Raw genomic sequence first — 23,056 nt, 5'->3', positions numbered from 1 at the left:
TTCATCAATATTTATGTATGGTTTTTTATTAGTGGGGATTGAACCAGGGCGTCTGACTTGCTAGGTAAACACTCTGATCACTGAGCTATGTCCTCAGCTCTGTCATGCCATACCAGTAAGGTATGATTTAAACTCTATATTGAAAGGAGTCTCAGATCTGTTATAACTTCGCATTTGGTTACATTTCTTTCTCCGTAACCGCAGCTTTTTCCAACTTAATTCTTAGCTGGATCTGAGCGCGATAGCGCACACTTTTAATCCTAGCATTAGGGAGGCAGAGGAGGGCGGGACAGCCAAGGCTGTAGAAAGACTCCACCTGTGTGTACGTTCGCGAAACCGATGGGCATTCGTAGTCCTGCCACGCTTTCGCGAGGCCCCGCCCCTCACGCCCCGCCCACCTGGGCGTGTTCTTCCTTCGCCCTTTAGACCCTAACGGAGCGGAAGTGTCGCAGCGCGGCCGCCGGAAGTGTCGCGCGGCGTTGTGCGACCGGCTGTGTGCTGAGTGGGGCCTGGACCCGGAGCGTTACCGCTATGTCGATCGAAATCGAGTCTTCCGAGTGAGTCCTGCCGTGGCGTGTTCGCGGCGTGGCGTGTTCGCGGCGTGGCGTGGGGTGGAGTGGAGGGTGGTCGGAGGACGTTGGAGGGGGAGCTGCGCGCCGGAGGTTGCGGCCTCGAAGCACTTTCCGGGTTGGCTCCCTCTTTAGATGGGCCCGCGAGAGAGCAGCCGTGGGGCGGGCCGTCTGGAGCCCCTGGGCCCCGGCGTCGGGCTGTGCTGGGGCACACCGAGTAGACCTGACTACTGTGGTTTCCTCTGCTAGCCACACCGCCCTCGGCGCTGCCCGGGTGTCCGCCAGTCCCTCAGCTCTTCCTTCTGGTCCAAGCACTAGTTACCCCAAAGACTCTGCTGCTTCTCCTATCTGATTAGATCCAGTGTGGTGTATTGATTTGGTTTGCAATTTGCAGAGAGAGAGAACCTCTTTGTGGACACAGAATTTGAATATTGATTGAGTCAGAAGAATGAGACTTAGTGAAGGCGGGGACGGCGACGAGGAGCCAGGTGGGCGGGGAGTGAGTGACTGAAGAGTCTTGCTTGGACTCCCCAGGACTCCACCCACCGCCTTTTATTTTTTGAAAAGTAAAATTAAATTATGAAATTAGCAAACAGCTGTGTTCTGAGTGGAGGGGAGAGATACGCATGTTCTGAAGATCTGCAGAAAAGCAAGGTTTATTAATTAAGTCGGCGGAGTCTGAAACCTGCTATGTATTTTTAAGACTGAAGCTGGATGTGAAGTATGCACGTCTATGATCGCAGTATTAAATGGGCAAGTAGGAAGGCCTGGAGTCCAGCCTGAGCCTCTTCATAGCGATATATATATATATATATATATATATATATATATATATATATATATTTTTTTTTTTTTTTTTTTCCGAGACAGGGTTTCTCTGTATAGCTCTGGCTGTCCTGGAACTCACTTTGTAGACCAGGCTGGCCTCGAACTCAGAAATCTGCCTGCCTCTGCCTCCCAAGTGCTGGGATTAAAGGCGTGCACCACCACGCCCGGTGAGATACATATTTTTAACTCAGTTATATGTAAGTCGTTTTTTTCCTGGGTTTTGCTTCTGAGACAAGGTTTTCTGTGAAGCCGTAGCTGTCCTGGAACTCACTCTGTAGACCAGGTGAGTCTCAGACTCAGATTCACCTGCCTCTGCCTCCGGAGTGCTGGAATTAAAGACGTGTGCCAACCCCCAGCTTTATAAATCGTCTTTAAATGAATATATGCTTTGATTGCGGGAGGCAGACAGTAGACAAAAACAGTAAATAAAATATGACGCAGTAACAGATGGTCCCTGTGTAGAAAAATAAAACAGCGACAAAACGTGTTGGATAATGTTAGTCGGGACAGGAACTGCAAAGGATATTTTACCCTGAGGTCTAATAATAGCCTTAACGACCAATCTTTGAGTCTTGAATACCCTTCTATATGAGGAATAACTGCATGTTCATATTATTATTGTTATTATTATTGTTGTTGTTATTGTTTTAAGACAGGGTCCTGGCTGTCCTGGAACTCACTCTGTAGACCAGGCTGGCCTCAAACTCAGAGAGATTCACCTTCCTTTCTTTCTCTGCCTCCAGAATGCTAGAACTCAATTTTTTAACAGACCAGATTTTTTTATAGCATTTTAGATGACTCAATTTGTTAATTTTGTTTTTTTGAGGCAGGGTTTCTCTGTGTCGTCCTTGCTGTCTTGGAACTCACTCTGTAGACCAGACTGGCCTCAGAGATCCACCTGCCTCTGCTTTCTGAATGCTGAGATTAAGGAAGTGTGCCACTACTGCCTGGCCAGTTGATTTAAAAAGGAAAATGTCATTAACTATTTCAGGTTTAAAGTATTTCACACAAATGTCCAGTAGATCTAGTGATCAGAATAATAATGGCTACCAACTTCCTTTCAATCTCCAGACTAAATGACTTTCTTTCTTTCTTTCAGTGTGATCCGACTAATCATGCAGTACTTGAAGGAGAACAGTTTACATCGGGCACTGGCCACCTTACAGGAGGAAACTACTGTCTCTCTGAATACTGTGGACAGCATTGAAAGTTTCGTGGCTGATATTAATAGTGGCCATTGGGATACTGTTTTACAGGCTATACAGTCTCTGAAATTGCCAGACAAAACCCTTATTGATCTCTATGAACAGGTAAGAGTGAGGTGATGTTGACGGTTTTGGTCGGGCCCTTAATTGGGAAGCATCAGTGAGTCTCTCTTAAGCACTTAGGGATTAACTGCATGTAAGATGTACCTGTCAAGACACAGCAGGGTCTTTCTTTCTTTCTTCCCTTTTGGAAGATTCAAGATTTTTCCCAAACTGAAATTATTTCTTGGTATGGTTTTGAAGATCAGACCCAGGGAAACTGAGATTACTTTTAGGTAGTCATTAAATGAAATAGTTTAAAGCTGAGCATGGCCTTGAGGCCAGGTGGTATACATAATGCTTTCCAGGCCAGCCAGGAGTAGACTTTGTATGAAAGGAAGGAAGGAAGGAAGGAAGGAAGGAGGGAGGGAGGGAGGGAGGGAGGGAGGGAGGGAGGGAAGGAAGGAGGGAGGGAGAGAGAAAGAAAGACAGAGAGAGAGAGAAAAGAGAGAGAGAAAAAAATATTCTAATATTAAATCATATCATGTGATTCAGTTCAGGCACTGACCACCAGGAATTAACACACACCACTAAGTCTGACATAGATTTCTCTTACTTTACGTACTGGCTCTACTATGTTGGGGTATACAGGGGCAGGGCATATTTATTTAGTCCATTTGCATTTTTTCTCCTCTCTCTCTCTCTGTTTTTTTGTTTGTGTTTGTTTGTTTCTAAGGGTTTTATAAGCTCTGACCCTAGCACAGACATCGACTTAATTATTATAAAATAACATAAAATAACACACAGATGATGATTCAAACTTTTAACCTCAGCACTTAGAAGGCGGCCTAGTCTACATAGTAAGTTCCAGGTAGTCCAGAGCTGCATTGTAGTGAGACCCTATCTCAAAACAATCAAAACCAAGAAAAAATAACAATAAAAAGAAAGAATTTGAATGATGATCATGGGGGTGGGCAGGAGATTGCTAAAGAGAATGTACTGAAAAAAATTGATTTTCTTTCCACTGTCTAGGTTGTTTTGGAATTGATAGAGCTTCGTGAATTGGGTGCTGCCAGGTCACTTCTGAGACAGACTGACCCCATGATTATGTTAAAGCAAACACAACCAGAGCGCTATATTCATCTGGAAAACCTCTTAGCTAGATCTTACTTTGATCCTCGTGAGGTATGTCTGTGGTAGTTAGAAGATATCGTTTTTAATTGTGAAAATTAAGTAATGTGACCTTATAGGAAGAATGTTTAAACTTTGTGTGTGTGTGTGTGTGTGTGTGTGTATGTGTGTGTGTTTGGGCAGGCATTCATGTGTGGAGGTCTGAGGGCCACTTACAGGAGTTGTTTCTTTTGCCGTGAGATTCAAATGCATCATGATGTTTGGTGGGAAACACCTTTTTTCCACAGAGCTGTCTTCATCCACCAGGACAAGCACCATTTCACACACACACATAAAGACATAGTCTCTTTTGCACTTGACCTTCCACTGGAGGGCTGTCAAGATAAAAGAAAGGAGAATGTAGTAGGAATACATTCCATTCCATTCTGGGTAATAGAAAGTTCAGATTTTTGAAGAATGTGATTCTTTGGCCCTGCAAGCATTTTTGAAACTAGAACCACACCTCTCTCTCTCCTTGTGGCTTACCTGGGCTCTTCATGATACAGTACAGATTGACTGATACCAGCTCTCGCACATACCTCTGAAATGCAAGTGTGCAGAATTAGAAAGTTATTTTAAAATACTAATTTGGTATAGTTCCTCACCTGTTTAACTGGATATTTTGTTTTTGTTGTTTTCCTCTTTGAATGTCTTGTTTTCTTTGCTTTTAATTTTTTTTTCTTCTTCTCATGGTTAAGTGTGTATGTGTGTTGTGTGTTCACATGTGTATGTACATACATGTGTGTACCTGTCTGAGGAGGCCAGAGGCATCAAGTTCACCTTTGAAGCTGGAGTTATAGGCAATTGTGAGCTGACTGATGTTGGTACCTTCTTCTCTGGAAGAGTAGGACATGCTGTCAGCTGCAGAGGGATCTCTCCAGCTCTGCTTCTCCTTGGAAACGATGCGACCTTCTTTTTTTCCTAGGCATATCCAGATGGAAGTAGCAAAGAGAAAAGGAGAGCAGCGATTGCCCAGGCTTTAGCTGGGGAAGTCAGCGTGGTGCCACCTTCTCGTCTCATGGCATTGCTGGGACAGGTAACTAAATGCCTGGAGAGGTGAAATTACCCTCAATTCTGGTACTGGTTCCTATGTATAAGGCATATTTTTGAGCTAAGGACGTGACAGAGGTTGGGAGTAGAGCCTGCCTATAAAGCTGACTGCTCAGTAGCTGCGCCATGCACTCTTCCTTTTCTCCTAGAACAGCAAACTAGGCTTCCGGGATGTACGCTCTAGCATCTTTAGAATTATGTTGGACCTCTGCTGGGGAGCTTGGGATAATGCTCATGTACCATAAAATCCATCCTCCTCCTCCCAGCTTTCTGGTCTTGTCAAGCTGGGCCTGTAGCTTGGTTAGTGGGACAACCTGCTTGCTTCTTGTGCATGAGATCATAGGTTTGTTCCCACCGAAACCAATAGTGAGGCATATTTTATTTTCTGACATGAAGAAAATACATATTTGTGGTGTTGCTGTGAGTACATGTGTGTGTGCATGTGTCTGTTTGCATGTATGCACATGTGTGCACAAATACCAGCACTTGGGAGATAGAGGCAACTTAGGGAGGAAAGGATTTGTTTCATTGTACATTCTAGGAAAGTCAGGCTAAAAGCTCAAAGCAGGAATGTGGAGGCAGGAACTATAGCAGAAGCTAGTTAATATGCTGCTTATTGTCTGCATTTCCATGTCTTGCTCCTCTTGCTTTCTTATACCCCCTGGGACCATCTGCTCAGGGATGGTACTGCCCACAGTGGGCTGGGCCTTTATATCAATTGTTAATCAAGAAAATATCCTCAGCTCTGCCTACAGGCCAGTCTTTGCTGATGATTGCTTTGTGTGACAAGGTGGCAAAACTAACCATCAGGAGTGCAAAACACCCTTGTCTAGATGTGTTCAGGGTAACATTCACTAGATAAGTTGACAAGTTGGAAGCAGTGCAAATATTCACTAAGTATATTGATAAGGTAAACAGAAACTTCCAGCAAACAGTATATTTTACAGCCATTAAAATGATAGTTTTGCAATTCCTAATACATATAGGGCTGGCATATTAAAGTATGTCTTAATATAAGGTGAAGACAATATAAACTTAGTAGATAGTATAATTATTAATAGAGCAATTGAAAAACTATGATGTGAGAGGAAAATGACTAGAAAGGAGTATGTAAAATGTTATTAGTGGCTGGCTTTGAGTATTGGAACTCTGGGGAATTTCTGCTTTCCACATTTTTGTTTATAATAGAAGGAAATAATAATAATAATAATGAAGTAATGGTGTGAGATAGTAGACTTCTCCTGTCAGTCTTCCAAGAGAAGTCCATGCTTTTGCCCACACTGAACATAGATTGTGTTTGGATGGTTAAAGGTGGTGTGACCAGAAAGCTTATTAATTTTCTCAGACCTCATTCTTTCAGGCATGCTTTTACTGGCTCTTCAAAGCTTCTAAGCAGATTGATTCTTTCCTTTTTCACAGGCATTGAAGTGGCAGCAGCACCAGGGATTGCTTCCTCCTGGTATGACCATCGATTTGTTTCGAGGCAAGGCAGCTGTCAAAGATGTGGAAGAAGAGAAGTTTCCAACACAGTTGAGCAGGCATATTAAGGTGGGGAATACCTTCAGGTATCGGAATACCTTAGACTTGGAACAGTTGGTGATCAGTTGTTGAGTACCCATTATGTATAGAGCCAGGTCCTACCTTAGGAGCTTGGGTTCCAGGAACGAGAGCTCTGATGGTCTTCAGGGTTCTCTTGGTGCCCATTTTTGGGTACTGCAGTAGCTTGGCAGTGCTGGATGTGAATTGTATACAAGTAGATACATATTTGACATCCAGCCCATAATCCTATATTTAGAGAAATCGTCCACTCTTTGGTTAAATCTTGGGCTATATGAACTGTCTACCTACATGGCCTGTTAAACATTTGTGCTTAGTCTGCTGCATCTCAGGGAAAGGGCTAGTCAGGGTTATAAAGTTGACTTGTGATGTTAAGGGAAATAATTTTATTTAGTGGCTTATTTGGTTACTGTGTGAGTTCATGCCAGAGATTAGACCTAGAACCTCAACATACCACTGAGCTACATCCCCTCACCTTGAGTTGTTTTGGATACTTTTTTGAGAAAAGGCACAATCGAGTAGTTCAGTTCCCAGAATTAGAGGTATGCTTGCTAATGTTAGCATCTTTTTTATATTCTAAAAATTATATTCTAAAAATATAGCTTCTGTAATTTTGTGCTTGTATTGAAGTCAGTGCATTAAGAAACTGCTGCATATTATGGGGATAAGGAGATGGCTCAGTGGATCAAATGCTTGCTGTGCACAGACAAGGACCTGAGTTTGGACTCCCAGCCCCACATACAATTGAGTTACAGCCTGCGTGTGGTAGCCTCGAGGTGGGGCAGAATGGCAGATAGTGTGGGCTTGCTAGCCAGCCTTTCTAGCAGAACATGGGAGCTCCAGGTTCAGTGAGAGAGGCACAAGACCCCTGATACTGACCTCTAGCCTCCGAGTGTGTGTGCACGGATGAGTGCACCTGCGTGAACATGTATACGCATGCATACACTGTACGACACATAAATGCACATACACAGATGTTGGATATTCTTTAACTCTGTGATTTTAGCATTTTGGATTTGTCTTTTCTGCACTGTGTATTCTAACTTGTATATGGTATTTTTGGGTGGTAACTTTATTTACTTTGGTGTTATTCTGTTGATGCCACTGGGCTAGAATTTTTCTGACGTGGGGATGCCAGGTTTGCAGTGAAAATGTAACTAGACATGATGGTGCATTTCCAGTAATTTTGCAGGCTGAGGCAGGAAGACTCAAGTTCAAGGCCTGCCTCAGCCCTAGACTCAGTTCAAGTCCAGTGTGGGCAACTTACTGAGGCCTAGTCTCAAAGTAAAAAGAGCTGGCGATCTAGTTGAGTAGTAGAGCACCTGCAGAGTATGTGTGGACCCTGGGTCTGTGCCCCAGCACTAAAAACAAAGGAAAGGAGAAACCCATGGTAGTCTTTCCTTGCCATCTGTCTATTGTCCTGTGGCTCCCCTGACATTGGAACATTGTCACAGCACTTAGCAAGCAATTGCTTGTCTAATAATTAGTCCTAGGCTTTTATTTTCCCTAAAGATTTATTTATTTTTTTAAATTGTATATGTTTGGGTGTTTTGTGCACATGTTTATATCTGTGCACCAAATGTATGCCTCCTGCTCATAGAGGCCAGAAGAGGGCACTGGATCCTTTGGAATTGTAGTTACAGATGATTGTGAGGTGCCTTGTGGGTAGTGGGGTTTGACTCTAGGGCCTATGCAAGAGCAGCCAGTACTCTTAACTGCTATGCCATTTCTCCAGCCTCTAGTCCAAATCGGTGAGCTACACAATATCGTATGATTCAATAAAGGTTGCTCAATAGTGATGGAAATCTTTTTATTAATATTTATTTTATTTTATGTATATGAGTACACTGTAGCTGCACAGATAGTTGTGAGTCTTCAACTGGTTGTTGGGAATTGATTAGGACCTCTGCTTGCTCCAGTCCACCCCGCTCGCTCAGTCCCTGTTGCTCTGGCCCCTTATTTATTATTATAAATAAGTACACTGTAGCTGTCTTCAGACACACCAGAAGAGGGCGTCAGATCTCATTATGGGTGATTGTGAACCACCATGTGGTTGCTGAAATTTGAACTCGGGACCTTCAGAAGAGCAGTCAGTGCTCTTACCCTCTGAGCCATTTCGCCAGCCCCAGTGATGGAAATCTTATTTACAGTACTCTTATTTTGAAAATGAGTCCTCCATCTCTTCCATCCAGATCCACAGCAGAAACATATTAATTCATGTTAATTTTTAACTAAAAAGCCATTTTAAGCCCGGCGGTGGTGGCGCACACCTTTAATCCCAGCACTTGGGAGGCAGAGGCAGGTGGATTTCTGAGTTCGAGGACAGCCTGGTCTACAGAGTGAGTTCCAGGACAGCCAGGGCTACACAGAGAAACCCTGTCTCGAAAAACCAAAAAAAAAAAAAAAAAAAAAAAAAAAAAAGCCAGGAGGTTATTGTTTGAACCAACTGAAGTATTGGTTCTATACCTCATGAAAATAAGCATATATTTTTCACGTAGGCTTAGGTGATAAATGCTTGCAATCCCAGCACTTACAGGGTACTGAAGAAAGGCTGATGTCATGTTTGAGGACAGTGTGGGCTGTATATTGTTCTTGACCAGCTTAGGCGGCATAGTGAAATCATCTTTGAAAGAGCAAAACAAAGTTGTCTCCCCTATTTTCTTTGGAAATAATTGCATTAAAACAGCATTGAGGCCGGCCGTGGTGGCGCACACCTTTAATCCCAGCACTTGGGAGGCAGAGGCAGGTGGATTTCTTGGTTCGAGGCCAGCCTGGTCTACAGAGTGAGTTCCAGGACAGCCAGGGCTACAGAGAAACCCTGTCTCGAAAAACCAAACAACAACAACAACAACAACAACGAGATGTAAAACTGGTCAGAGAAAGCACCCACCAGGGTCAGGTATAAACATGTCCTCTAGTACTCCATGATGTGGCACCTCTAATTATAAGCAAGGGTGTGGCTTTGCAAAAGGTTAATAAAATGGGGATTGTTTTAAGATGATTACATAAAAATTCATGTCTTGGGGGCTGGTGAGATGGCTCAGTGGGTAAGAGCACTGGACTGCTCTTCTGAAGGTCCAGAGTTCAAATCCCAGCAACCACATGGTGGCTCACAACCATCTGTAACAAGATCTGACTCCCTCTTCTGGTGTGTCTGAAGACAGCGACAGTGTACTTACATATAATAAATAAATAAATAAAATCTTTTAAAAAATTATAAAAAAAAATTCATGTCTTCATTATTTCCCTTGGAACAGTTTGGACAGAAGTCCCACGTGGAGTGTGCTCGGTTCTCTCCAGATGGTCAGTATCTGGTCACTGGCTCTGTTGATGGATTTATTGAGGTGTGGAACTTCACTACAGGGAAAATCAGGAAGGTAAAGTATTTTAAATGCATTAACTTTTTAAGGAAGAATTGCTAATTTTTCCTTAATTCTCTGTGTCTTATTTTTGTATTAGATGACTTAAAGATGGCTCTTTATGAAACAAACATGTATTTTATAATTTTTTTTTAATTAGGTATTTTCCTCATTTACATTTTCAATGCTATCCCAAAGGTCCCCCATACCCACCCCCCCCAATCCCCTACCCACCCACTCCCCCTTTTTGGCCCTGGCGTTCCCCTGTACTGGGGCATATAAAGTTTGCAAGTCCAATGGGCCTCTCTTTGCAGTGATGGCCGACTAGGCCATCTAGTATTTTATAATTTAAAAGCTCCTTTTACATTAAGTTCTGAAAAATTTTTTTAAAGATTTATTTATTTATTATATGTAACCAGAAGAGGGAGTCAGATCTCCTTACGGATGGTTGTGAGCCACCATGTGGTTGCTGGGACTTGAACTCAGGACCTTCAGAAGAGAAGTCAGGTGCTCTTACCCACTGAGCCATCTCACCAGCCCAAATTCTGATTTTTATTAAGGGAAAATATTATCTATTCTTTTCATTGATTTGTATAAAAAAACAGTTTTTATAAACTTTATTTTGAATGAATAGCATGTCTATCTAGAGTCGAGAAAGTGTCCTAAGGTCTTTAAAGTGTGAGACTCCTACTCCTGTTTTTGAGGTAGTTAGAGCTCTTCCTTGGTTGTGCCATGATTACCCATGTCTTGGCTTTCCAGCAACATTCTGGCAGTGTGTGCTAGCAGTTACTCATGTGTCTTCTTAGTGATGGTACACAGATAGCGGCATGCATGTCATGTAGTGTATTTTGTCCCTTACTTTCCTCTTTTTAGTGTTTTTAAAATAATTGCTGGATTACACTGAATTGTATAATATTATGAATCATGAGTCCCTTTAAGATTGTTGCCAGTCTCACCTAATTGTAATACTAATGGTTACTCACCTCGTGCATGTATATATATATGTGAGTTAGTGTGTGCGGGTGCATATGTACATATGTGTGCTTATGTGGAGGCCAGAGGACAGCCTTGGGTGTTGGGGCTCAAGTGCTGCCCACTTTGTTTTTTGACATAGGATCTCTTACTGGTGTGGAACTTCTCAAGTAGGCCAGCCTGGATGGGCAGTTAGGACAGACCTGTCTGCTTTCCTAGCTCAGGGATTACAAATGTAGACCATGCCTTTTTTTTTCCACATGAATTTTGATTTTAGGTTTTTATGCTTGTAAGACAATAACTCCCCAGTCCCTCTCCCCTCCCCTCCCCTCCCCTCCCCTCCCCTCCCCTCCCCTCCCCTCCCCTCCCTCCTCCCTCTCCCTCTCTCTCTTCCCTCTCTCTCCTCCCTCTCCCTCTTCCTCTCTTTCCTCCCTCTCTCTCCTCCCTCTCCCTCTTCCTCTCTCTCCTCCCTCTCCCTCCTCCCTCTCCCTCCTCCCTCTCCCTCCTCCCTCTCCCTCTCCCCTTTCCCTCTCCCTCTCCCTCTCCCTCTCAACTGCTGAGCCATCTCTCCAGCCCTTTATTCATTAATTTAATTGTAACTTTTATTACTGAGTACTAAATTTCAATCCATAAATAGTGATTTTTTTAAAATTGCATCTATTCTTTGCTTATGAGTGCTTGTGTCTGTAGTACCTGTATTGAAGTGGGTGGGCAGCTTGTGGGAGTTGGTTCTCTACTGATACTGTGTGGGTCTCAGAAATTAAACTTTTAGGAATAGATTTCTGTGCTGGTTAGTTTTTGTGTCAACTTTACAGAGATAGAGTCATTTGAGAGGAAGGAATCTTAATTGAGAAAAATCCATGTAATAGGGTTGTGGGCAAGCATGTATCGCATTTCTTAGTGACTGATGTGGGAGGACCTAGCCATTGTGGGTAGTGCCACTCCACTTCCCAACCGATAAGCCCTCTCTACCTCCGTACTTCCCCCCACCACTGGTGGTCCTGGGTGCTATAAAAAGTAGGCAGAACAAGCTGGGGGGTGGGGAGTTAATTATGTCTGCCTCAGCTCCTGCTCCCAGGCCCCTGCCCTGAGTTCCTGCCCTCTCTTCCCTTAGTGAAGGACTGTTACCTTGATGTGTAAGATGAAGTAAGTCCTTTGCTCCCTAAGTTGCTTTTGGCCATGGTGTTTATCACAGCAGTAGAAACTAAACCTCTTTACCTACTGAGCCCATCTTGCCAGCTGGGTAAAGGATTTTATGGGTGATTTACATATTTTGTATATTTGGCTTGAAAAATATTAAGTGCTTTGTGGAGTTGATCCACCTTTACATGAATTCCAGAGGTCACCTCAGGTGGCCAGGCTTGTGTGGCAAATGTCTTTACCAGCTAAGTCATCTTTCTGGCCCTTTTATTTAAACCATGAAACAATCTTATTTTATAATAATAAGAAAAATCATAGCTTCACTTTCCATGTGTAGTAATAACATGCCTCTAGTCCCACAACTTCCATGCCTCAAAATTACAAAATGAGTACAAAGAAAAAGTGAAGCAGACTTTCACTGCAATAGTGGTAGATGATAGGTGACACATCAGGCGCAGATATGTCAACAGATGACTTGAGGAATGGGAGCTGATCGGCTGAGACACACGTTTCTTTGCTTTCTTTCCTATATCATGCTCCTAAAGAAGCAAATTCAGATTCACTAAAGACAGAAAGTGTGAAACTAGAGAGCCATTCCACAGGTTCAGTGAGTCACTGAGGCTCTGGTGTGCACCCATACCCACCTTGTGTTAGTACTTTCTACAGTGTCATCCGGATTGTATATATTTATCTATCCCTAGTTCTATCAGGTGTTCATAAGGAAGCTGTACGGGACACAGCTCTTTGCTTTGGAATTTGGATAGAAACAGTCTAACATCCTGCTTTTAGTCAATTTCAAGAGCTCTGCGTGGGGCCACTGGGGCATTGGCTTGGTTTTGTGTTACTTTAACAACTGTTAATCATCACTTACTTTAGGATCTGAAGTACCAGGCCCAGGATAACTTCATGATGATGGATGATGCTGTTCTCTGCATGTGTTTCAGCAGAGATACTGAAATGTTAGCAACTGGGGCCCAAGATGGAAAGATCAAGGTATGGGTCAGTGCCAAGAGTGCTTGTATTTAGCATCTTCAAGTTTTTGTTTTGTTTGCTTATTTATTTTGGTTTATTGAGAACAGGTTTCTCTGTGTAACCTTGGCTGTCTTGGAACTGACTCTGTAGAACTTGATGGCCTTGTACTGCCTGTCTCCGCCTCCCGAGCGCTGGGATTAAAAGTGTGTGCCAGCACCATATAGCTGTTTTCAAGTTTTTCAATGGTGTGGTACACATGACATTCATTATCCAAATAGCTCCTATGTATTGAGCATCAACCTGATGCTAATTTCTTTTTCTTGTTCAATTTTACTAATAATTCTGTCTGGGATGGTCTGTTAACATGTTAAAGTCATACAGTTGGTAAATTACAGATCTAGCACTTTTTAGTTCACATCTGTACATGTCTGTTTAGGTTGTAACTCATTGTCTGTAACATTACATGTTGATGTATATTTTAAGGAAATGATGCACAGCTAATCTAGCTGTGGCTTGTTTTCAGTTGCTGGTTATGGATCTGGGGCTAGGTGACTATGGAGATGGTCACTGCTTAATGGACTTAGCTACTGTTTTTGTTTTTCTTTTCTTTTTTTAGTATTGTTTGGGACTGAACTCAGGGCCTTGTGAATGTTAGACAAACACTCTTGTTTTTTGTTTGTTTTTAGAATTTATTTTATATGCGTGAGTGCTTTGTCTGCCTGTGTATATGCACACCGTGTGTGCATGTTACCTGAGGAGGTCACAAAAGGGCACCAGTGCCCTGGAACTGAACTTGCAGGCAGTTCTGAGCCGTTGCAATTCCTTTTAAGTACTGAGTCATCTCTCCAGGTCACCACTAAGGGTTTTTTTTTTTGGTGTTTTGGGGTGGGGTGGGGTGGGGTTGTTGTTGTTTTTACATTTCTAGCCTTGAATCCTTATTTTAATAATTTCTAAGAACAGAGTTGGAAGCGTCAGAAGATTCTTTTTTTTTTTTTAATTAATTAATTTATTTATTTTTTTGGTTTTTCGAGACAGGGTTTCTCTGTATAGCCTTGGCTGTCCTGGAACTCACTTTGTAGACCAGGCTGGCCTCGAACTCAGAAATCCGCCTGCCTCTGCCTTCCAAGTGCTGGGATTAAAGGCGTGCGCCACCACCGCCCGGTGCGTCAGAAGATTCTTTATCCTCCCCTTTCCGCCTTAGCCAGGCAGATTGAGCCGTTGGCCTGCAGCTTGATGCTGCCTTGGTCTGTTAGCACTGTGTTGTGAACTGTGTCTGCTAACACTTTATTCACATGTTTTATTTTCTTCATAAAGGTTTGGAAGATTCAGAGTGGACAGTGTTTGAGAAGATTTGAAAGGGCACATAGTAAAGGTGTCACCTGTCTAAGCTTTTCCAAGGACAGCAGTCAGATCCTCAGTGCTTCTTTTGACCAGACAATACGGTAAGAGGAATCCCTGAACTGTCTTCCTGAAGATTTGATAAATAGACGAAGGCCCCCGAGAGAAGAAGTTCCAGTGTGTCTATGATGTTTCCAGGATGGGGTGATACAGATAGCAAGGGTGTGTGGGGCTCATTGTCCCCAGTTCAGGTGGCACAGCACTGTTCTGTTTGAGTTGTATCCAGAAGAGATTTGAAAGGGTGGGATAACAGTGTTTCATGTTTCTTAGTGTGTGGTGTGTGAAGCTAGGTGTGGAGGTGGAGGCTTGGACTCTCAGCCCTTGGAAGGCAGAGACAAATAGACCATGAGCCGGGCGTGGTGGCGCACGCCTTTAATCCCAGCACTCTGGAGGCAGAGGCAGGTGGATTTCTGAGTTCGAGGCCAGCCTGGTCTACAGAGTGAGTTCCAGGATAGCCAGAGCTATACAGAGAAACCCTGTCTCGAAAAACCAAAAAAAAAAAAAAAAAAAAAACAAAAAACCAAATAGACCATGAATCCTAAGCCAGCGTGAACTCCCTAGTGAAACTCTGTCTTAAAAACAAAAGTGTGGTCTGTGGCTCGACCTGTGTTATAATCACTTTAGAGGACAGTTTTACAAATTGCTGGGACACAGCTGAGATCACTAATTACTAATCTCTTATTTACTAGTCTCTTATTACTAATCTCTCATTTACTAGTCTGCACAGAAGCCTAGGTTACTGACATTTCTCGAAGTTTCTTACTGTGCAGTTTATATTGGTTTTGTTTCATTGTTTGACATAATAAAAATGATACTGTGTATAGTTCTTCATTTAATATTGTATAATGCTATTATAATTCATCTTAAATACATTCAACACTTTGCTTCCAGAAATAACATGCTGGATATTATTGTTTTACTTTTACTTGATAGAATTCATGGTTTAAAATCTGGAAAAACCCTGAAGGAATTTCGAGGCCATTCCTCCTTTGTTAATGAAGCAACGTTTACACAGGATGGACATTACATTATCAGTGCGTCCTCTGATGGCACTGTGAAGGTGACACATTCCCCTCCAGTCATTGTGGGCTGTCTGCCATGTGTTCCGTTTTAAGAAGGTATTGGTGGTCAGGATGGTGGTGATGCAGCGTGTGAGTCTGAGACCACGGTTCCTTACTGCTCTGTAGGGTCTGCAGTCCTAGAACCTCTAACTCATATAACCCAAGCTTTATCATGGAGAGAAAGAGTGAACTCAGTGATGCTGCCTTCATAGATACACGCAGTAGTTCAGTCTTCCCCTAGCTGTAAGCCAGTGCTTAGAGTCAAATCAAAAGTCTCAGTGACCAAGTAAATCCCTGTTTCTTGTGTTTCTCCCCAAGTTTAGGGCTTTCCTTATATTTGAAGAGGAGTAGGGGAAAGAAAGCGCACAAGTGTAGTGAAAGCCATCTGTAACCTTGGGCCTTTCCACCCACGCCCAGGTTCACAAAATAAGGCTCTGAGACTTCTTACATATGAATAAATGCCTAGGCCAACAGGCTTGGCTCTGTTCCCCAACCAGCTCATAATTATCTATTTATTCTAAGTTGTGCTCCATGGCTGGTTACCTGGTCCTCGGTTTCATGCAACTGTCTTCTGTGTCTAGGTGAATCTTTCATGCCGGAATTCTTTCTCTGTGCTGGATGCCCTGCCTTCTAATCATGTATCAGCTCACTTACCCGGTGGCTTTTTATTGACAGTTGAAGCTTCCATACATTGCACAAGAGACTATCTCTACACAGAAATAATAACTTCCCAGCAGGGGCTGGAGAGATGGCTCAGTGGTTAAGAACACTGACTGCTCTTTCGAAGGTCCTGAGTTCAAATCCCAGCAACCACATGGTGGCTCACAACCATCTATAATGAGATTGGATGCCCTCCTCTGGTGCATCTGAAGACAGCTACAGTGTACTTACATATAATAAATCTTTGAAGAAAAAAAAAAGAACCTCCCAGAAGTTGAATCTGAGGCAGTCCTGCCACGTGATCAGTGCCAGCCTAGGGTCTATGAGACCTTGTCTTCAAAAAACAAGGGACCAGGTGGTGGTAGCACATGCCTTTAATCCCAGGACTCAGAGGCGGAGGCAGGGGGATTGATCTCTGAGCTCGAGGCCAGCCTGGTCTACAGAGCTAGTTCTCAGGCAGTTGGTTACACAGAGAAACCTTGTCTTGAAAAACAAAACAAAACAAAACAAAACAAAACCAATCTAGTGGTGGGAGAGACAGCTCAGTGAATGAGTGGCCGCTGCTCTTGAAGAAGACTCCTGTCAGTTCCCAGCACTTACCCGGTGGCTCTTAAACACCTGTGACTGTAGTTCCAGTTGGCTTAGTTCTCTCTTGGTCCCTGGCGCTGGAGGCACTGGAGGCTGTGCATCCCACGAAGGCCAGTGGTACACTTGAATCCGTAAGTGGGAATACACGTGCTCAGAACTCTCCAGTACCCTTCGCCTGGCATAGCTCAGCCGAGGTATTTGCTCTTTCTCCAGTTCCTTAAAGATTTGCTTCTTTCAGAGGCTGGAGAAAAGGCTCAATGGTTAGGAGCATTTGCTGCTTCTCCAGAGAGCCAGGGGTTTGATCCTTGTACCCATGCTCTAGAATAGCCTGGGGAAGAAGGGAAGAAAAAATTACCCAGGAACGAAGCTATGGCTCAGTAAAGTGCTCGCTAGGCAAACATGAGGACTTACGTTTGATTTCCAGCACCCCATAAAAGCTGGGTGCCAGTAATCCCAGAACTGGGAAGGAGACAGGGCAGTCCCTGGAGCTTTCCAAACAGACATTTCATCTGAATCCTTAAATCCAAGTTCAGTGAGAGATCCTGTCTCAGCTTACAACTGTCTGTGTCTTCAGTTCCAGGGGATCAGGTGCCCTTCTGGCCAACTCAGGAACCTGCCTATATATGGCCTATGCTTACACAAACACTTTATTTATTTTCTCACTTATTATTTTGGTGTTTTGAGACAGCCTCACAGTGTAGGTCTGGCTGTCTTGGAAGACCAGGCTGGCTTTGAACTCATTTGAGATCTGCCCACCTCACCTCTGCCCCACCCCCACCCCCCAGCTAAGCTGCTAAAGTACCCCAGGCTGGCCTCGAACTCAGAAATCTGCCTGCCTCTGCCTCCCGAGTGCTGGGACTAAAGGTGTGTGCCGCCACTCCCAGTGTGCCCTTTCTTTTTCTTTCTTTTTTTTTTTTTAAAGATTTATTTATTATTATATGTAAGTACACTGTAGTTGTCTTCAGACACACCAGAAGAGGGAGTCAGATCTTGTTACGGATGGTTGTGAGCCACCATGTGGTTGCTGGGATTTGAACTCTGGACCTTCGGAAGAGCAGTCGGGTGCTCTTACCCACTGAGCCATCTCACCAGCCCCCGTGTCCTTTCTTTTGATTTTAGTGCCTTTTAAGTATTTATGTTTATGTGTTTGTACATGTGGGTGTGTCCATATCTCCTTTTGCACTTACAGGGCAGAGGTCAGTACTGGGTGGTAGTCTTCAGTTGCTTCCTCATGTTATTCTGGTTTTTTGGGGGGGTGGGGATGGGGCAGTATTTCAGGCATGAACCATCATACTCAGCTTCCAACTTACTGAGACAGGATCTCTCACTGAACTTGAAATTCAAAGATTCAGATGAACTGTCTGCTTGGAAAGCCCCAGGGGTTGTGCTGTTTCCTTCCCAATTCTGGGATTCCCAGTTTCTAGCTGGGACTCCCAGCTTTTATGGGGTGCTAGAAATCAAAACTAAGTCCTCATGTTTGCCTAGCAAGCACTTTACTGAGCCATGTCCTCAGTTCCTGAGTAATTTTTTTCCCTCCCTTCTCTCCCAGGCTATTCTAGAATATGCTTTCTCAAACTAGGGATCCTTCTGCCTTAGCCTCTTGATGGCGGAAATTATGTACCATCATGCCTGGTATTTTGTTGATTTGAGACAGATCTTGCTATACAGTAGCTCAGGCTGACTTTGAACTCTCAGCTCCCTCAGTGTCGGGATTAAAGTTATGTGCCCCTGGGTCAGCTTCTGGTTGTTTGTGAAGATAGCAGTGTTGAAACATAGCTAATTTCAAAGTCAGTTGTTCTATTAGCTAAGGAAGAATATATAAGAAAAGATTCTGGATCATAAAGGGTTTTTATTGTTTAGCTTGTCGTTTTCATTTTATTATGCTAGTTGACTACTAAAGAAGTTAAATGCTTACTATACATATGACATTATTGGTTATTTGATTCTCTTAAAATCAAGCAGCTTTATTTGAGCCAATTTAACTCATTTTCATTAACTTGTTAATTTTTAAGACTTAAAACTTTAGAGATTCTCATAGTCTAAATGTTTATGCTTTATATATAATTTTTTTGGTGGTAGATCTGGAATATGAAGACCACAGAATGCTCAAATACCTTTAAGTCCCTGGGCAGTACTGCAGGGACAGATATTACAGTCAACAGTGTGATTCTGCTTCCTAAAAACCCAGAGCACTTCGTTGTGTGTAACCGATCGAACACAGTGGTCATCATGAACATGCAGGGCCAGGTGAGTACTTAGCAAGTGCTTCTGCACTGAGCTTGGTTCTGGCCCAGTCTGTGACCAAACAAGGGCTGGTTAGTGCTGAGCTGTTTGTAGCTGTGTGTATCTGTAGACATGCATGCAGAAGTGCATCCTTTTTCTAGTGCGTATATGATACCTTTTCATCCTTCATCTAATCTGCCCTTTGTTTTTTGAGACATAGTCTTGCTATGTAGCCTGGTCTTCCATCAAACTCAGTGACCTTTCTCTCAGACTTCTGAGTGTTGGGTTTATAGGTCTGTCATTGAGCCTCCTGTAGATAGCAGCGCTCCCTTTTAGGGAGGCCCAGTGTGGTATGGAGTACTCTTTTGGGACTTGTAACTGCCACACAGGCTAACGTAGGATACCAATGGGAAGAAGGCAGCAGTGTCTCACTGTAGCCTAGGGTGGCCTTGGACTCTGAGTCCCCTTTCTCAACCCCCCAAATGCTGGGACTCCAGGTGAGCACTACCAAGATGAGTTTAATGTTGTATATTATATATCAGAAAGCCAAGTCTTAGTTGGTCCATCCTGGGTCGGGTATGGGCTTTGCATCTTTAGAGTAGACTGGTGAATAGAAGTCTAGTTAACACTGAAGACTAGAAGTGTATTGATTTAGATGGTTGATGTGAGGTAATGAATTTGCCCCATGAGAACATGGTCAGTAAACCAGAGGACAGGGCAGGTGACTTGGATGCAAAATTCAAAATTTCTGTCAGCTGTTTTTTAGGTGGCTTATCTGTTGAATATTCAAGCAGGAAGATTTATCACATTCTGAATGGAACTTGTAATAGTAACCAAAGTGCAAAATAACTGTAAAAATGTTAGGCTTGAAATTGTTGTTTTCTCAGTGTCTGATGCATGGCAGTCATTGGGAGGTTGGAGGTAGAAGGATCGGGAATTTAGAGTCAATTCAGAGTCAGCCTTGGCTGCATAGGAAGCTTGCGACCAGCCTGGCTACCTGACACCCTGTAGTGCTAGGCCAGCAGCAGGGTGGTTTAGCTGCCTGCAGTTGACCTGCTCTCAGTCTTGTTCTGCTTTTGTTGGGATGGGATGTCTTCTAGATCGTCAGAAGCTTCAGTTCTGGTAAAAGAGAGGGTGGTGACTTTGTTTGCTGTGCCTTGTCCCCTCGTGGCGAGTGGATCTACTGTGTTGGGGAGGACTTTGTGCTCTACTGCTTCAGCACAGTCACTGGCAAGCTGGAGAGAACGCTGACGGTGAGTACAGCTCTGGGAACGTCCGTCCTCTTAACTCTCAAGTACAAGCCTTCTGCATTGGAGGCATTTGCCAATACATAATTGAATAATTGTGTTATACATTAGAATTCAGGTGTACTGTAGTACGCTTCTGCCTTAGGGAGGAGGGTGAGTGAACAGGAAACAGAGAAGGGATATACTGTCTCGCCAGCTAGGCCACATCTTCTGGGGTGGAGGGCTGGAGAGACAGAATGAAGGTTTTTACCAGTTTCTTTACAAGGTAAATTCCTTGCATATTATCCTTCCAAATTAAATGCTTTTGAAACTTTTAGCTTTAGAGTAGATTGAAGATATCAGGAGTAATTTCCTTCCTTCCTTCTTTCCTTCCTTCCTTCCCCCCCCCCCCTTTTTTTTAGTATAGAGTTTATTTAGGGCATGGGGAGGGGAGTTAAGAGGATAGTAGAGGCAGAGGAGAGGGAGAGAGTAGAGAAGTAGAGGCCGGCCATGTCCACATGGAGAGGGGGAGCAACAGAGTAAGAGGCAAGAGAAGAGAGGCAAGATTAAGAGCTTCTTTGTAGTTTTTCAAGACTGGGGTTTTCTGTGTAGCCCTGGCTGGCCCTGAACTCAGATCTGTCAGTTTCTGCCTCCCTTCTGAGATTAAAGGCATGTACCACCACCCAACTTATGGGGAGTAATTAATGCCAATTGCTATAATAAACAGTCCCCATATTTTAGTTGTTTAGTAAGATAAAAACTTTTTGATTATGTCACAATGCACTGTGAATTGGAAGCAGTGCCTAGAGTCTATGATCTCTCGGTGTCTCTTGCTCCTCCTCACCCAACTCTGGAGGCCTCTTGAGAGTGTTCTGTGAAAGATCCGATCCGTGCACCCTGACTGTGCTTTCCGTGTTCTAGGTTCATGAGAAGGATGTGATTGGAATCGCACACCACCCGCACCAGAATTTGATTGCCACCTACAGTGAAGATGGCCTCCTGAAGCTCTGGAAACCCTAAGTCAGCCTTTACGGTGCAGCCCAGGAGCATGTACTTAAGTGCAGGGCATGGCCATGTATTCCGACTACTTTTCCATGTCTGCGTCCTAGCATAAAACTTGTAAATAAGTCAGTGTGATGTATTGAGGAGCTTCGGATTGATTCTTTTAAAAAGATTTTAATAAACTTAAACCTTTCTTTACCATAAGTGCTCATAAGGGGGAGGGAGAGTCGCTATCCTTGATCCTCCAGTCTGGTAGTGAGTGTAAAACAGACTAATATGAAACAGGCTTGGTGACACACACAGATTCTAATTAGTATTTCAGAAAAAGTTTTTCTTCTAGAAATATCAGTATTTCAAATCTTTGGTAGATTAGTGAAAACATTAGTGACTACCCCAGTTAAAAACAGATAAACTAATGATGCCTTTAAGATGCTTTAAATGGTAACTTCCTTAAACAGGAATTTTCATAAAATTATTGTGGCTCAGTCAGACAATATATTTGCTTAGGAAGGCAGACATGAAAAAGTTTTTGCTCTCTTGTCAGCCTCCTCATTCTGCTCTTTATGTTCAGCCCTGCTCTTGTATTCCAGTTTGAACAAGTTAGAGGGTTTATGGGATTTGATGCTTGGGTGCCTTTCTTTCCTATGTAGAGGAGGATTTAATACTGAAAATGTACTGTTGTAAAGAAAAACTAGAAAAGCACTCCAGTCTCTTATGTATATATTTTTTAGTGAACTAAAGAAAAACTGTTCTGTCAACAAAATCCTTGAAAATAGGTTCCATGTTGATGTCCTTTACATTTAAACCAAGGCTACAGAGAGAGCATTTATAATGAGCATACTATGCTAGGCTGTATCAAGAAAGGCTGTCTTCTCCTAGGCTTAAAAATTTTAAGGATTATTTATGCATGTGAGTGCACTGTTGCTGTCTTTAGACACACCAGAAGAGGACATTGGATCCATTACAGATGGTTGTGGTTGCTGGGATTTGAACTTAGGACCTTTGGAAGAGCAATCACTGCTCTTAATCACTGAGCCATCTTTCCAGCCTTCTCCTAGGCTTTTTATTGAGAAAGTCATTACCAAATTTCACATTTGGGGCTGGGGCTGTAGCTCTCTCGATTGCATGCATGTTTTGGTTTGATTGGCAGTTGGGGGGGGGGGCGGAAACAGGAAGACCAAAATTTCAAGGTAGCTCTATAGTAAGTTCAAGGCCAGCCTGGTCTACAAATAAGGACAGCCAGGCTGTTAACACAGAGAAACTGGTCTTAAAAATCCAAAAGAAAAAAAAAGTTTTAAGATCAATCTGGTCTGTACAGGGAGCCCTTGTCCTTGTCTGCCCCCAAGAGTCAGAGCTTGGCAAATTAGACATACGCCTTTAATTGCAGCACTTGCAAAGTTGAGGCACAATCAGTTTTAAGACCAGCTAGGGCTGCATTGTAAGATCTTGTCTCAAAACAAAACAGGAACTATACAATGTGGTATTCCAGTAAGCTAAGTATGGGACAAACTAGTAGTGTTTTTAGTTGCTGGTATAGCTATGTACCACTATACTTGGGAAAGTCTTAGAAGACCACCTTGTTCATTCTTCAGCAATATTTGGAAGGAACCTCTAAAAGACTGACCTTTCTTAAGCCCCACATAGCTTCAGCTGAGGGACCCTCCTAAGAAGCCCTTCTGGGCTAAGGCAGCCTGTCCCTGGCACTCCCCACTGAGGATGTCAAGTAGGGAGAACCTCCTTATATGTTCGGAGAGGATGGAACTTTGTACAGGCTAGTGGTGCCTGGTGCCAGTTTTTAATCTGGCAACCCCCATAGCCAAAGGTGTTAAGGGCCCTGTAGTAGGGGTTAGTGGAAGCTCAGTGCTTGGGACTTCCTTATAAAGTCAGGTTCAGGGGAGGCAGTCTTTGGTCCACCAGACAATTCTGTTATTAAATTTTATCAGGAAAAAACCAAAAAGTATCCTGCCCCCTTAGTTGACAATCATGACATGTGTTTCAGGGTGATGTTTCCCAGAAATGCCAACAGTGTATTTACTC

General features: G+C 43.3%; 1 protein-coding gene across 1 annotated transcript; it reads left to right on the top strand.

Moving 5' to 3' along the window:
• Positions 1-448: 448 nt before the first annotated feature.
• Positions 449-22,685, top strand: Smu1 (smu-1 suppressor of mec-8 and unc-52 homolog (C. elegans)). Its single transcript, NM_021535.4, has 12 exons — positions 449-557; positions 2,497-2,707; positions 3,674-3,826; positions 4,737-4,847; positions 6,281-6,409; positions 9,676-9,795; positions 12,766-12,882; positions 14,176-14,303; positions 15,193-15,319; positions 18,648-18,815; positions 19,892-20,044; positions 20,939-22,685. Exons 1-12 carry the CDS (start codon positions 532-534, stop codon positions 21,035-21,037), a joined length of 1,542 nt encoding a protein of 513 aa, NP_067510.3. The 5' UTR covers positions 449-531; the 3' UTR covers positions 21,038-22,685.
• The last annotated feature ends 371 nt before the right edge of the window (positions 22,686-23,056 follow it).

Source organism: Mus musculus, chromosome 4, assembly GCF_000001635.26.
Source record: "Mus musculus strain C57BL/6J chromosome 4, GRCm38.p6 C57BL/6J".
Classification (NCBI taxonomy): domain Eukaryota; kingdom Metazoa; phylum Chordata; class Mammalia; order Rodentia; family Muridae; genus Mus; species Mus musculus.
Note: the sequence above shows the minus strand (reverse complement) of the source record. Positions and strands in the feature narration are given on the sequence as shown.

What these genes read in the sequence shown, in the direction of transcription:
- Smu1 (NM_021535.4), top strand. Translation starts at nt 532, where the DNA reads ATGTCGATCGAAATCGAGTCTTCCGA. An exon ending in TCATGGCATTGCTGGGACAG is followed by an intron (nt 4,848 to 6,280) that starts GTAACTAAATGC and finishes CCTTTTTCACAG; the next exon opens with GCATTGAAGTGGCAGCAGCA. An exon ending in CTACAGGGAAAATCAGGAAG is followed by an intron (nt 9,796 to 12,765) that starts GTAAAGTATTTT and finishes CACTTACTTTAG; the next exon opens with GATCTGAAGTACCAGGCCCA.